The sequence below is a fragment of the Rhipicephalus sanguineus genome, chromosome 6 (genome assembly GCF_013339695.2).
Source record: "Rhipicephalus sanguineus isolate Rsan-2018 chromosome 6, BIME_Rsan_1.4, whole genome shotgun sequence".
NCBI lineage: Eukaryota > Metazoa > Arthropoda > Arachnida > Ixodida > Ixodidae > Rhipicephalus > Rhipicephalus sanguineus.
The window spans coordinates 147067279-147082370 of record NC_051181.1 but is presented as its reverse complement, the minus strand read 5'-3'; the positions used below and the strand labels follow the sequence as shown (position 1 = coordinate 147082370).

Below are 15092 nucleotides of genomic sequence, written 5' to 3'. Positions count from 1 at the left end.
TTTGACGCTAGTTTTTCGAATACGCTTGTTGGCGGCTTACGCAATACGGTGTAAATAAACAAGTGCCCCATCGTGCGTTCGTCTGATAACGTCGCTTATCACGGTTTGGCTTGTCTCCTACTGCAACCGGGCGCTGTACAGTTGTGTGAATCATAGTCGAAATATTGTTACGTGAGTGACGAGTCGCTTTTACAAGTCGCTATTCACAAGATATATTTGCAAGAGCGGCTGCAGCGCTGACCAGACCGGCTCCGACGAGCTCGAGCAGCTAGCGACCTTCGTCCTCTTCGTCGGGCACACACGCGCGTCGACCATATGAATTCCGGCAGCCTACATGTAGCATAACCCCCGGCGGCAAAGGCGCCGTCTCGGCGCATCTAGACGTCAACGTCATTGGGCGAGTGGTACTGCTTCAGGCGTGCGACGTGTACGATGTCGCTGGCATGCGGGATGGATGAAGACGACGAGGCAGCAGGAGCGATTTCATAGGTGACGGGAGTCACCGCACGAAGCACTCGGTATGGCCCTGTGTACCGAGAGAGCAGTTTGTCGGACAGGCCAACGTGCCGGGTCGGAGACCACAGCAGAACCAAAGAACCGGGTGAAAAGTGTACGTCGCGGTGTCGTTGATCATACCGACGGCGTTGGTTCTCTTGGGAGGTCAGAAGGCGAGTACGAGCGGCTTCGCGTGCATGAGCGGCCCGGCTGATAGCGTCCAGGGCGTATTCAGTGGTCGGAGCTGCTGGCAACGGAATGACTGTATCGAGGGGCAATGTGGGTTCGCGGCCGAACAGCAGGAAAAATGGGGAGTAACCAGCCGTGTCATGGCGCGAGGAATTGTAGGCAAATGTCACGTACGGTAGAGCAAGGTCCCAGTCGGAGTGGTCTGAGGAGACATACTTTGAAAGCATGTCGGTTAGGGTTCGATTCAGACGCTCCGTGAGGCCATTCGTTTGCGGATGGTACGACGTAGTGAGCTTGTGCCGCGTTTCACATGAACGTAGGATGTCCGCTATGACTCTCGATAGAAATGTGCGGCCACGGTCCGTGAGCAGCTGGCGTGGAGCACCGTGTTGCAAGATCACGTCGCGCAGAAGGAAATCGGCGACATCTGTGGCGCAACTTGTTGGAAGAGCTCGTGTGATGGCGTAGCGTGTGGCGTAGTCTGTGGCCACAGCTATCCACCTGTTGCCAGCAGAAGACAGGGGAAAAGGGCCGAGTAGGTCCAAGCCGACGCGAAAGAAGGGTTCAGACGAAATGTCGAGGGGTTGAAGGCACCCAGCCGGAAGCGTCGACGGTATTTTGCGGCGTTGACATTTCTCACACGCCGCGACGTATCGTCTGACGGAGCGTGCGAGACCTGGCCAATAGAAGCGACGGCGGATTCGGTCGTATGTGCGGGACACACCAAGGTGACCGGCAGTTGGAACGTCGTGAAGTTCGTGGAGTACAGCCGAGCGGAGGTGTTTGGGTACAACAAGCAGCAGAAATGGTCCGTCTGGATGAAAGTTGTGGCGGTATAGTGTACCATTCTGGAGTACGAACGAGCGATGAGATCGGTCCGAAGGTGAGGATTCGAGGCACTCGATGATAGCCCGTAAGGATGCATCACGGCGTTGCTCGTCGGCTATGTGGGTCAGTTGGGAAACGGTGCACACGCAAGCGTCCGTGTCAGGGACGGTGCGCGACTCGCCAACCGGATAGCGAGATAGGCAGTCGGCGTCCTGATGCAGGCGTCCAGACTTGTACGTCACTGCAAAAGTGTACTCTTGCAGTCGCAGAGCCCAGCGACCAAGTCGACCTGTGGGATCCCTTAATGATGAAAGCCAGCAGAGCGCGTGGTGGTCGGTGACTACGGAGAAGTGAGTGCCATATAAATATGGACGGAACTTGGAGACCGCCCACACAAGAGCAAGGCATTCTCGTTCGGTGATCGAATAGTTGCGCTCTGCAGGTGTAAGGAGGCGACTAGCGTAGGCGATAACGCGGTCGTGTCCCTGCTGACGTTGGGCGAGGACGGCTCCGATCCCGTGACCACTGGCATCAGTTCGGACCTCAGTCGGGGCGGATGGGTCAAAGTGGGCCAATATAGGTGGCGTCGTCAAAATTGTAATGAGGCGAGAGAAGGCGGCAGCTTGAGTGGACCCCCACGAAAATGGGACGTCTTTCTTCAGAAGATCAGTAAGTGGTCGAGCGATCGCTGCAAAGTCTTTCACGAACCGCCGGAAATAGGAACAGAGTCCCACAAAACTCCGAACATCTTTGGCGGATTGGGGTACTGGGAAACTGGTGACGGCACGAATTTTCTCAGGGTCCGGCCGCACACCAGAAGCATCAACGAGGTGGCCCAACACTGTAATCTGTTGGCGGCCGAAGTGACACTTCGACGAGTTCAACTGGAGGCCAGCATTGCGGAAGACGTCGAGAATAGCCGACAGACGCTCAAGGTGGGTCTCAAATGTAGGTGAAAATACGAGGACGTCGTCTAGGTAACAAAGGCATGTTGACCATTTGAACCCTTGTAGCAGAGAGTCCATCATGCGCTCGAACGTGGCTGGGGCGTTGCATAGCCCGAAGGGCATAACCTTGAATTGGTACAGGCCATCGGGAGTGACGAAGGCGGTCTTTTCTTGGTCTTTCTCGTCCACGGCAATCTGCCAATAACCGGAGCGAAGGTCTATGGATGAAAAGTAGCGTGCGCCATGGAGACAATCGAGAGCGTCATCAATGCGGGGCAAAGGATACACGTCCTTTTTCGTAATTCGATTTAGATGCCGGTAATCGATGCAGAAACGCCACGTGTTGTCTTTCTTTTTAACCAGGACGACGGGTGACGCCCAAGGGCTTGATGAGGGCTCAATAATGCCTTTAGCTAACATCTTGTTTACTTCTTCTTGAATAATCTGGCGCTCCGATACGGACACCCGATACGGTCGACGGTGAATGGGAACAGCATCACCTGTGTTGATACGGTGCTGCACAAGAGAAGTTTGGCCGAGTGGTCGATTGTCAAGGTCGAAGATCTCGCGGTAAGAAGCCAAAAGGCGGATGAGGGCGGCTGATTGCGCTGGGGGGAGGTCTGGGGCAATCATGGGGCGCAATGCCATGTCGAGGCTTGTGGCATCGGGTGGGCGACAAGGAAGATTGGAGCATACGTCTGCTGCAAAAGAGGTGACGTGGTCATCGGCTAAGGACCGCAACGTGGCGATTAAGATGCCTTGAGGGAGGACTTGCTTCGTGAAGCCGAAATTTATGACGGGGAGATGTACCCGGTTAGCGGCTATAGTAATGACGCAGTGAGGCACAGTGATGTCACGTGCCAGAAGTACATCAGTAATCGGCGTGACGACGTAGTGCCCATCCAACACGGATGAAGTCGTTGTGAATTCGGCGAATGTTAGGGCTTTAGGCGGTAGGCGGATGAAATCCGTGGTGCAGAGGCTGTGTGGAAGGTCGGGGTGAATATCTGGCTGAAGAGGAAGGTCCAAGCAAAGAGTACCAGCGGAACAGTCTATCAGGGCAGAATGGGTCGATAGGAAGTCCATCCCTAGGATGAGGTCATGAGGACAATTATGGAGCACCGTGAATAGGACAGGAACGTAACGGTCGGCGATGCTTATGCGAGCTGTACACATTCCAGTGACAGGAACAGTTCCGCCATCGGCGACGCGTACAGCTTTTGTAGTAGCAGGCGTGAGGACTTTTTTCAGTCGGCGACAAAGGCGAGCACTGATTATGGACACGTGAGCTCCAGTATCGACTAGAGCCGTCAAAGAAATACCGTCCACATGCACATCGATGAGGTTCTTGTTCGTAGGAAGCGTCAACGGAGGATTTGGTTCAGAAGGAGATGATGCAGCACTACCTCCAGGAGCTGCACGATCTAGTTTTCCGTCGGGTACGATGCAAAGTTGGGCGGCGAGGGGTGGCGGCGTGGTTGGGGCGACGGGGAACGACGGCGTTGAGGGGACGGTGAACGAGCAGGAGGGCGGCTGTTGGGTGTGTCACAAGTAGGGTCTGTACGGCTGGGAGGATACCGGCGAAGATCTTCATATGGGCGGGAAGGCGAGAAAAGTTGGGTCCTATAGGGCGGCGTCCAAGTGGCGCGGCAGTAGCGGGAGACATGACCAACGCGGTGGCACCGGAAGCAGATGGGTCTGTCGTCGGGAGTTCGCCATTCCGCTGGGTTGCGAGATCGTGGAGGAACGAATGGGTCACTTCGAGATGCATTCATGGGCATTGGTCGGGACGAGGGGCGAGAGACCGGGCAGGCGACAGGGAACCCGAGGTTGGCGAATTCTTGTCGTACGACCGCCTGAATAACGGAGACCGCGGGGGTTGGTTGTATAGTGGCATGGTCGAATGGAGAGGGCTGGAACGGCGCTGGACTTGCCGCTTCAAGTTCCCGTCGAACGATACGCGTTACACTCCGCTCAAAGGGCGGTGTAGCGGCGGAATCGGAGCAGGTGGACGTGGCAGCCGTGTTTGGCAACCGAGAAAATTGAGGGTGCACACGACGGCTTTTGGCCGTTTCGAAACGGCGGCATTCTTGAATGATGCGGTCGATAGTCGAGACGTTGGTGTAGACCAGCAAATGAAAAGCGTCGTCCGCGATGCCTTTCAAAACGTGACCCACTTTGTCAGCTTCGGGCATTGCCTCGTCCACTTTCCGGCAAAGAGCAAGCACTTCTTGTATGTAGGAGACATACGACTCAGTAGGCGACTGGACACGGGTAGCGAGCTCTTGTCGTGCAGCTGCGTGGCGACCGGTCGGGTTCCCAAAGATGTCACGTAGCTTCTCCTTGAATGTGTCCCAGCTGGTGAGCTCGGTCTCATGTGTTTCGTACCAGATGCGCGGGGTTCCGTCCAAGTAGAAGAGAACATTAGCGAGCATCATGGTAGGGTCCCACCGATGAGTTTGACTGACCCGTTCATACAGGCGAAGCCAGTAGTCGACGTCGAGGCCAGGTTGCGCGGAGAATGTCCCGGGATCGCGGGGGGTGGGGACCGCGACAAAGGTTGTCGTAGGAGCCGCAGATGGAGATGGGGACGGGTTGTCATTGGAAGCCATGGCGAGAGGCTGAATGACGCGGCCACTGCGGAGCTGCGTGGTGAGGACGGGGAACGTTCCACCTCCACCAAATATGTTACGTGAGTGACGAGTCGCTTTTACAAGTCGCTATTCACAAGATATATTTGCAAGAGCGGATGCAGCGCTGACCAGACCGGCTCTGACGAGCTCGAGCAGCTAGCGACCTTCGTCCTCTTCGTCGGGCACACACGCGCGTCGACCATATGAATTCCGGCAGCCTACATGTAGCAATATGTTATTTTGCTTAGCTGTTGAACGCTTTCGCTTTTGTGCCTTGCTTACTTTTGAATGAAGCAGACATGGTTTCTAAAACCATATTGAAATTTGTTGCGAAATAAACTACATACTGCGTTGTCATAGTCTGTGCAAGTTCGGTTTCTGGTCTCATGTGAGTCGCGATGCTACCGAAAGGTTATTACAGTCTACTAAACGCTGTGCTACCAAAACTGCTGAATCTAAGTGCATCATTATCTTTATTTGTGCTGTGGCAGGCACTGTTATACACAGTTGGAAAAAACAAGACACCCAACAAGTTAAGAGCACTCTCCGACTTGCAGCAAAGTTAACTCAACGATTTGGTCGCCTTCTGATAAGTAGATGTCACAAAGAGCTGGGGTGACACCAGAATGCGTCACCTTAAAAGCTGACGCGTGGTGCACTCATGTGCACATCTAGAAGTTTCATGAAATAGCCCACACTAATAATAATCAGTCCAGAGACTCATGGAGCCATAACTGTGTTCCGCAGTCAAAAGCACCCGTGCCTGGGGCACCAATTAGGCCCATTTCAAGCTCTGCTTGCCTTTATTAACTAAGCATATCATCTGACAGCACATAAAATTGTCTTTTGCCATGAAATATAGCTGTAGAGTGTCAGGTGGTGTTAGTTTAAGCTTTCAAAGTGCACTTGTGCAGTTAACAAATGTTATGGCTCTCCAATTGTTCCGATTTTGCTATGGAATTAGATGTACAGCCAGCCACATCTTTAACTAGAGTGCACGAGCGGTGGCCTTCCTGTTTGTCAGCACCGTGTCTGTCAGCACCGTGTTTGTCAGCACCGTGTTTGTCAAGCGTGCTCAGCTGTGTCCATCGTCAACTAGGTTGTTCCTTCTTAAGGACATCAACCCATATTAGCACACTTCAGACAAACCATGCTCTTCGGCTTATCTCGTGAGTCGAAGCATGTGGCGTACCTTTACATTTTATTTTCTCGATTTCTTGGTGAAACATCTTCAGAACAAAAAATTCTAGCAATACCATTTCTCTACTTGCAGTGCCTGTTCATGTGAAGTGTGCTGATATGGGATGACGTCCTTGAAAAAGAATAGCCTAGCAGACGATAGGCTAGCCTAACCTAGCAGACCCCAGCTTAGCGTGCATTGTGGGCATGCACGCTAAGCCCTTGCCCTGTTTGCAACTTGGCTCCGTCAAATGAAGCCAACGCACAGAGAAGTCACCGCTAATGCACGCTAGTTAAGACTTTGGTGGCTGTACATTGCAGAAGCATATAGCAGGCTTTATTTTTCACTAGTAAAGCATAACACATGTGTTGGCACACATATGTTCAGCAAAGGTGTGTGAAAAGCCAATTGATAATTGCCATGCAAAATAAAGCTCAGGATGAAAAGTTGAGCCAGTTAGTAGGAATTCGTCATAGAAAAGGTTAGGCCTGCAGATACCAATACAAGAGAAGGGAGACAGACAATGTTGTCTGTTGACCTTCTCTTGCATTGGGTGTCTGCACACCTTACTTTCTTCTCTGACGAAGGCATATAAAACTTGTGAGATTATAGCAGCCCATCACAGTTGCTTCCACATGCTGCAGAAAATGGTCGTCACTTTTATGAGCGTACCTCCAGCTGTGCCTATTACGAGTGCTGCTGCGCATAGCTTATGGGGAAGGAGAAACAAAAGGAGGAGTGGGGTAGGGTTTGTGGATCGAATGATAAGATGCACGTGTTTCTGTCATATGGAGCTCAATTGTGTAGCATAGCGCATGAAACAGCCATCATCATGCAGTTGGGAAAGCATTGGGGGCTAGATAGGAGCACCTGTTTACAACAAGTTGCCTCTGTGTTGTTAGCCCTTTAACTTCATGCAAAGTACTTTCCTAAAATATATAAGACTTAAGATGTACTCGTGTGTGTGTGCACACAGCTATAGAGGTGCAAATTATTGCACATTATATCTAGATTCTAGAAATATATTGCATGTGCAGTTGATCTGTCCTCATATTCACCTAAAATATTGAGATCTGCTCTGAGAGAGAGATTTCCATGGCATATGTGCAAGGTTCAAGCTTATCTGAACAAGGAACAGCAGCATGAAACCAGGGCATTGACAAGTGTCCTTGAGCACTCAAGGTCAAATGCAAGGCACCAAGTCGTTGAAGGCGTAACTTATTTGTTCCAGAAACAGCAGTGACGTGGATGAGTAGTGTTTATTTTTAATGATATTGATGCAAACAGTCTAGTATAATTCAGGCTTGGAAGTTAGAGGGTTAAAACTTTGTTACCACTGTAACATAAAAAAAAAAACTCTCCTCTGCTGCTGTAGACTAGTTTGGCAAAGAGATTGGCCTGAAAACACTCTTCCCTACTTCAAACAAAAAAGGAAAGAGAGCCATGTTATACCAGGACAGAAGCTGTGGTAGTGATGCTAGACCATACTCGCAGTAAATTTTCATTTCTTAAATTTTAAACGAAAAATTTACGAAATGATCATTGACCCTTCATCATAATCTTAACCCTTCCTTACCACTAAAGTCATTTATCCTTCATTTTTATGGGTTAGCATCGGCATGCCCTGAGAGGTGTTTGGCCGTGTACTACCTCTCATAATGTTGTACACCCAGTGTGATGGCTACATTTGCGCCTTCCAGTTTTATCAACCTGTCAAACTTGTTCGTGGTCAGGGGCCAGTGCACAACTTGACTATACAGCTTTGTGAAAAAGCAATAATCTCTCACACTGTTAAAGAACGTTACATATGTAATGAAGTCAGGCGTAATGTATTTGTGCTTCTTTGATGCTATAAGCTCCCTTTTAATGTGTGTGCATTTCTTATACAGGCCTTGACACTTCAAACATGGGCTCAGTGGTTCTAGAAGAGTACGAGCTGCTGGGTGACCCCAAGTACCGTGCCTATGTCACGGCCATCGACAAAGCTCTGAAAAGCTTTGATAACACCAGTGAATGGGCTGACCTCATTTCAGCCCTTGGGAAGCTGAATAAGGTATGGAAGTGGTCAAAGCTGATTTTTAGCACTACTGCTATCCACTGGAGTCAGAATGAAATTCACTTTTGATATCATCAAGGAATGAAAAATTCTAGCCATTATGGCGGCTTGATAAAATTGCACAATGTTGCGTTCACAGGTGCTTATTTCACGTCCTTTATATTGTGTACAGTCCTTTATTATGTCCTTTTTTGTGATATAACAGGCCTCGCAATGCGGGCCTCATTGCCGTGTCATTTCGCTCTGTAATGTACACTGGTGTAAATCATGGAGTGGGAAGGAGGGGGTCAGGAGTGTCCTGACCTTTTATTGTGTATGGGCTGGGGGAGGGGGGGAAACCTCTTGCAAGTGTCCCCTCCTTCAGACTTACCTTTCAAACATCATATTTGATTTGCTTGACAGTTAACCATAGTGCACCCCTTGTAAAACCAACTCTGATATCTGAAGTCCTTCCTATGAGCAGAAAGAAGATGAGCAAGAGCTTTCTGAAATGCTACAGGTTAGTTCTGATGGACCGTTAATGTTTATTACACTGGGCTTTAAACAGCTATGTAATAAAGAATCCCCGATCATCTACCCTTATTTATGTCGACGATTTGGTGGAAGCTATTGACAATCAGGTATGAATCCAATTGCTTGACTATGATTGTGTCATTTACAAAGAATCACTGGTGAACAAAAAACATGCACAAAAGTTCCCATGGGTAAATGATTGGACGCTATTTGTAACAAGTATACACGATGGGGAATGGAGCTGAAGTTAAAGAAAAGCTGCACCTTTACGTGTTGTAACAAAAAAAAAGGCTGAAAAGTGATATAATTAAAAATAATACCTATATTTATAAAAATAAAAAGGCCACCATGACAAGATGTGTGTCCTCCCTTGTGGTTTTTCTGGATTTAAGCCACTAGAATTATCATAACCGTGGTAGCTTAGCAAGTAAAGTGTTGCGGTGCAAAGCTTGAGGGCGCGGGTTCAGTTAGGTGCTTTTTAAAGAACCTCAGGTGGTCAAAATTAATATGGAGTCCTCCACTATGGCGTGCCTCATTATCATATCATAGTTTTGGCACGTAAAACCCCAGAATTATTCTCAGCCATAACATTTCATCGCGAGCTATGTAGCTGAGCATTTACAGAGTGTGACACGTGCTGTGACAACACAGAATGCCTAGGTGATTATTCACACATCTCCTTCACACTGTGTTGTTATAATTATATGGCGGTGTTGGTGTAAATGACAGTGCCCACCGATATCTGCGGCTATCAATGTGTGCCGAAACTTCTCAAGCAGTTGGCTTTGCCCCCTGAGAGGCTGCTACTGTTTTCCTATATTTAACTCCTCTCAGTGTGTTCAGCCAGAGAACATTATTTGCAACAGGTCATCGTGATAAGAAACCTTTTTCAGTAGAGCAGGTAGCAGATGTGGAGCGTAATGGAAGGCCCTTTCTGTCCTTGCACTAGCAGTCATGGAGCATTTGTTTACACTGATCAAGGTCTGCAAATGCTATATGTGTTGTATATGTAGTCTGATGTTTCCTCAGGCAATTCTATTTCACTCCTTTTATCCCCACTATGCAATAGTGCTTGGCACTTAGTATGATTGGATGTAATCATCCTAGCTACCAGGCTCGTAGCCAGAAACTTTTTTTGGGAGAGGGGGGGGGGTCTGAAGGCCTAGACTATTTTAGAAAAACATCTATTTTCATTATTTATTTGTGGTAAAACACCCAACTCCATCAGAACTCCAGGGGAGGGGGCCCGGGCCCCTAGCCTCCCCCCCCCCAGCTATTAAAGGTCTTGTTCATGGGATTTACTGTAAAATCCTGCTGCATACAACACTGGGTTTCGCTTGAGATTCTGGCATGTAAAATTCATTTCTCATGTATTCAAACATCAAGGTTGTTAAATGGCTTGCAAAGGTCTGTTTACTTGAGGGAAGCATTAAAAAAAAAGCATCTTATTTGTGGGGCCATTCACTTCTAAATTTTGTTCTTTATTTTTTTGCAGTCTCATCGCCACATGTTTCTACTGATACTATGTGTTGTAGTTATGGCACATGCATCTTACGGAACACGAAATAGTAAAATTATTTGAGCTCTGTGAGGTACCCTTCACGATACCAAAAGAAAAAAAAAGTAAAAAGAAACACATTGATTAAAAAATAAACTTGCTAAGGTAGAACCGATGCAAAAAAGAGGCAGGGGGATGGTAGGCAATGATTCCCTTTTTTTCGGGGGGGTAGCATTGCCAAGAAATTGAGCAGTACTGTGAAGTTCCTACACCAGTTTGACTTCGTGAATCTTGACGGCATCCGCTCCAGCCTACTTAACTTTTTTTATTGCAAAAGGTTAACTGCATTGTCTTCTAAAAGAGCCATAGGTCGAAACTGCCACGTTTCAAAAACCTTTGCTTAGTCACAGTGGTGTTTGGGTATTGGTACAAAATTTCAAAAAATTGAAATTCATTACCACAAAGTTCATGAAAGTAACGTTTCTAAAGGATGCTTTGTCAGTGTAAATTAATTTGTTTCTCAGTAATGAGCTGTTGATTGTGGCCTGCTCTGTGGCTCCAAACCTGCATGCACAGTGAGAATGACCGTACCAACTCAGAAGCATTCAACTATGCGCACTACCAATATATTGACAGCGCAGCAAACGTTTGGTTGGGGTCAGGACCAATAAAGAGCAAGGGGGGACGATCCACTTTAAAACTTTTTTTTTTAATGCTTCAATAATTTTGATGAAACTTGTTGAGATTATGTGTGTACCAGGGTGGCGTATGGTGCCTTGAAACCCTTCAAAACCCTTGAACTTGAAAAGCACGTATTCAAGGCCCTTGAAAGTCCTGGAATATTTTCCTGTTCTCGATAACCCTTGAATTTCTGCACGAAAAAATGAAACGCCGTTAATGAAGTGAAAGGCCCCTATATTGGCTTTGGTGCCGGCTCCCTCCTGGTGTTGCACTGCTTTGTCCACGCCTTGTCTTATCGTTCGTTTCTCTGCCCAACTGTTGGCCTGCTTCCCTTGCTTTGTCTCTCTCTCTTTACTTATCTCCTTGCGACTTTACTTTGTCTTGTGCATTTGTGCTGCTTGTTTCCCCATCAAATGAGTAGCACACGAAGTTAGTACACTCTGACAAAGTGAAGCCCAGCTAATGCTAGTGATGGTAGCTGTTGTGAACATTCGTTTTGTGTAGTGAACTACATTAGATGTAATCAAGGGTAGACATTTCTGCAGTATAACAAGGACATATTTCAAATCTTATATTAAAACTAGTACTAGTCAGAATGTTGAAACTCTATTATAGCTTAAAAAATCCTCCTGTGGATAGTGAAAACCTGAGACAGGGCCTTGAAGTCCTTGAATATCCTTGAATTTTGTCCTTTGAAACCTGTACGAACCCGGGTGTTGATTTCAAATATGCAATTATTTTTCTAGTGCAATGTGTAGTTCTTAAAATATCTAAATTTCATGTACTTTTCAGGAGCCAAGGTAAATCAGCATATCAGAATAATCTGGAAGGAGAACTGTACGCTAGATACAAGAATGGACGTTCTAAGCCCATTTAAAAAAATGTTATAGCATATTGATCATTGATGATTGAAATCCCAGCTTAACATGGACTCACTTGTTACGTTAAGTTATCACAACTTCTGTCAAATGCGTTTACAACATTAATTTGTGTTCTATTGCACACATTCTCATTCCAGGTTATTCTGATATGCTAATTTACTTGTGTGTGTGTTTTTTGTGTGATTGGCGACTACATATTCTTTTCCCATTGAAGAAATGCTGTCTCTCTGTTTGAAAATGCTTTGCACTGTATTTTTTGCCATTTTCTTGCCCTGCATGGTAATATCTCATTAAACTGCACTGTACTTTATTTTTTTTACTTTCATTTATTTCCCTGTGCTTACTGATGTATTTTTCTCTGATATTTTCTTTGTACATGTCTCCATACTCAATGCCCTATTGGGCCCTGTAAGATGTCATGAATAAAACAAATAAATAAATAAGGTAAACTTTCTCAGTTCTGAGAAGAATCTTGCTCTCAAAGTGCACAAAATCTTTCATATTCTAAAAACTACATAATGTACTAGAAAAAATGATTGCATACTTGAAATAAGCACACAAATATACAAATTCAGCATGTCTCCTCAAAATCAACCAAATAAAAAAAATGATTCAGTAGCAGTGTCCCCCCAAGTAACTAAACTAAACAACGCAGGTGATATCCAGCCACCTCAAGTACCAGGTGGTGCCCCGGCGTCTGACCATCAGCAAGCGGCTGGCACAATGTATGCACCCAGCGCTGCCCAGCGGTGTCCACCTCAAGGCCCTGGAGTCGTACGACCTCATCCTGAGGGCAGTGGGACCCCAAAGGCTCGGCCAAGAGCTCTTTTTGTACGGTGCTGGCCTTTTCCCACTCCTGGCGCACGCTGCCATGAATGTGCGGCCCGCGCTTCTGAGCCTCTACGAGACGCACTTCCTTCCACTGGGCGAGCGTCTGCGGCCAGGACTGATGGGTTCCTCATCGGCGTCCTGCCGGGTCTGGAAGAGGGTTCGGACTACTACGAAAGGTATGTAAAATTTTGGCGATCTGTGATGTCATGATGTCATATAGTGACATCGCATGTCGATCTTTTTTTGCATCACTCGTGTTGGAGCCGACGCCACGGGACACCGGTCAATTTTTGCATTTGATGAGGCATCTAAGGCTTTCGCAAATTACAAAATTGGGGTGCCACCTAAAAGGAGAGAGGGCCACGCTGGGGCGGCCTACAGCCTACATTTTTGCTAATAAATGAAGCAGACAATTAACATTCTCTGTTAATGGATATATATAGATAGTTTAACAGGACATATTTTTCTAAAGCATTTTGCTGTGGTTGAGTTTATTATTAACATGAATTAAGGAATAACATAGTGGAAAAAAGCATTGCACATTGCTTATTTCAGTTTCTAATCAGAACACTCCCACTAACACACGCAGGTAGCATTATATATAGGAAATGGTATAACAACTATCTGTCTTTAAAGGCTTTCTTGTAAACCATGGCTTTCCTTTTCTACTGATTTGCCCGCAGGACAGACAAGCTGCTTCTCGATGTGTGTGTAGCAGTCGAGAAGAGCTACTTCTATGGCAGCCTGTGGAAGTGTGTCCTATGTAACCCAGGCATCCGTCAGGCAGCCATCAACTTCATTGTCTCCCATTACAACCGTCGACTTAGCATGGAGGACCAGCTATATGTCATTGGCACCGACATTGACTGCATGGTAGGCATTCACCTACAGTACTACTGCCCGGTTTAATCAGCACTGGCACGGTATGTTACCGAGCCATAGAGTATTGCTTTTCATAATCGGCGCTGGTATAGTATGTTTTTACACATACATTGATGCCACTTGTAATCAGTACTTCTTACTTAGCAAGTACTGATTTTTAATTGGCAGGATTCAAATTTCGACCAGCGTGATTGCATAGAACACCTTGTACACAGCACAGCAGACTTTCTACAGCAACATTTATACAGTAAAAGCTCATTAATTTGGATTTCACGGGACCAGAAAAAATGTCACAATTAACCAAATGTCGAATTATCGAAAGTATCAAGAAAAGAACGAACAAGCATCTATTACATTCAAACCTCATTATAACAAAGTCGCGTCTGACACGAAAATGTGTTCATTATATCCAAAACTTCACTATAAATGTATATATTGTTAACACTATCTATGACAATACTATTCATTTACTTTGTTTTAAACCGATAATTCATTATATCATGTTCATTATATCGAGGGCTTGAGTGTACATCCATGAGTTTTTATTTTCTTGATGAATATGTAAATCCAGTACTTATTTGCATAAGAGCAGTGTAAAAGCTGCAATTTTCGTCATTCGCGACATCGTTCACAATGTGAGCGCAGCTGAAGTACTCCCATGTCTTAAGCCAAAGCATGCTCTGAACCCTCCCTTATTACGTACCACGACACTCAAACACTGCCACGCACACGTAACGATAAGTTTTCCGTTAGAAAAATGGCCACAATTGAATCGTTTGTCCATCACAGATGTAGCAAGTGAGTTTTATGCCGGCATGCGAACGCGTCTGAAGCTCTTCAGCTCAACAGCTTCCACCATGTTTGACTTTTGTCGTGTTTTGTGACATTGCACGCTCATTACCTGAAATCAAAGCAAAGGTACCAAGAGCCACATCCGCTGTGGACAATACTGTGACCGCTAAAGGCACGAAACTGCTGAGCACTGCATCTGCTACTGAATAAACCTGGCTTGCTAATGCACATACCATGGATGGCGACTACGCTGTTCTTAAGGCACGCTTTGACTCCAGTCGCTGTCGACACGACCATAGATAGTGCCCGCGCAGTTCACGTGCGTCGAGTAAATCGAAAACGAAACAAGTTTGCCGCAGCAGCTGAAGCCTGGTCGCCAACAACGCGATTGTGGTAAGACTGTGGATGGCGACCATGCCTTTCTGAAGGCCGGTAGTCGTTTCAGTTGTTTCGCAAACGCTGTTATCACTCCTTTGCGTCGCACATTTGCAGTGCTTTGTGCTTGGCGCGCTCCAAGGAATTGCCGAATTAACTGGGTTGCGCCAGATATGACCAAATTACAAGAGTTTGACGCCACTAAACCACACATATTCTTGCTGGGACCAGAGACGTCTCCTTATTATCTTAACTTGTTGATAAAGCTGGGCGGTACCACGCAATAGTAACCAAAATTTTACTGTAATAAG

General features: G+C 46.8%; 2 protein-coding genes across 11 annotated transcripts in view; one reads left to right on the top strand and one right to left on the bottom strand.

Moving 5' to 3' along the window:
• The window catches only part of LOC119396713 (protein dopey-1), a 94817-nt gene that overhangs the window by 393 nt on the left and 79332 nt on the right, over positions 1-15092 (top strand). Inside the window, exons 1-3 of one of the 4 annotated variants that reach the window (XM_049417194.1) lie at positions 8169-8325; positions 12557-12908; positions 13416-13605. The exons of 2 other annotated variants lie outside the window; for them this stretch is intronic. In XM_049417194.1, the coding sequence (XP_049273151.1) occupies positions 12625-12908; positions 13416-13605 (474 nt within the window). In that variant the 5' untranslated portion in view covers positions 8169-8325; positions 12557-12624. Of the gene's footprint in view, positions 1-8168; positions 8326-12556; positions 12909-13415; positions 13606-15092 lie in introns of those variants that run through there. One more of the 4 variants, XM_049417193.1, reaches the window with a different exon arrangement.
• The window catches only part of LOC119396720 (cleavage stimulation factor subunit 2), a 46707-nt gene that overhangs the window by 19727 nt on the left and 11888 nt on the right, over positions 1-15092 (bottom strand). The window lies entirely within an intron of this gene.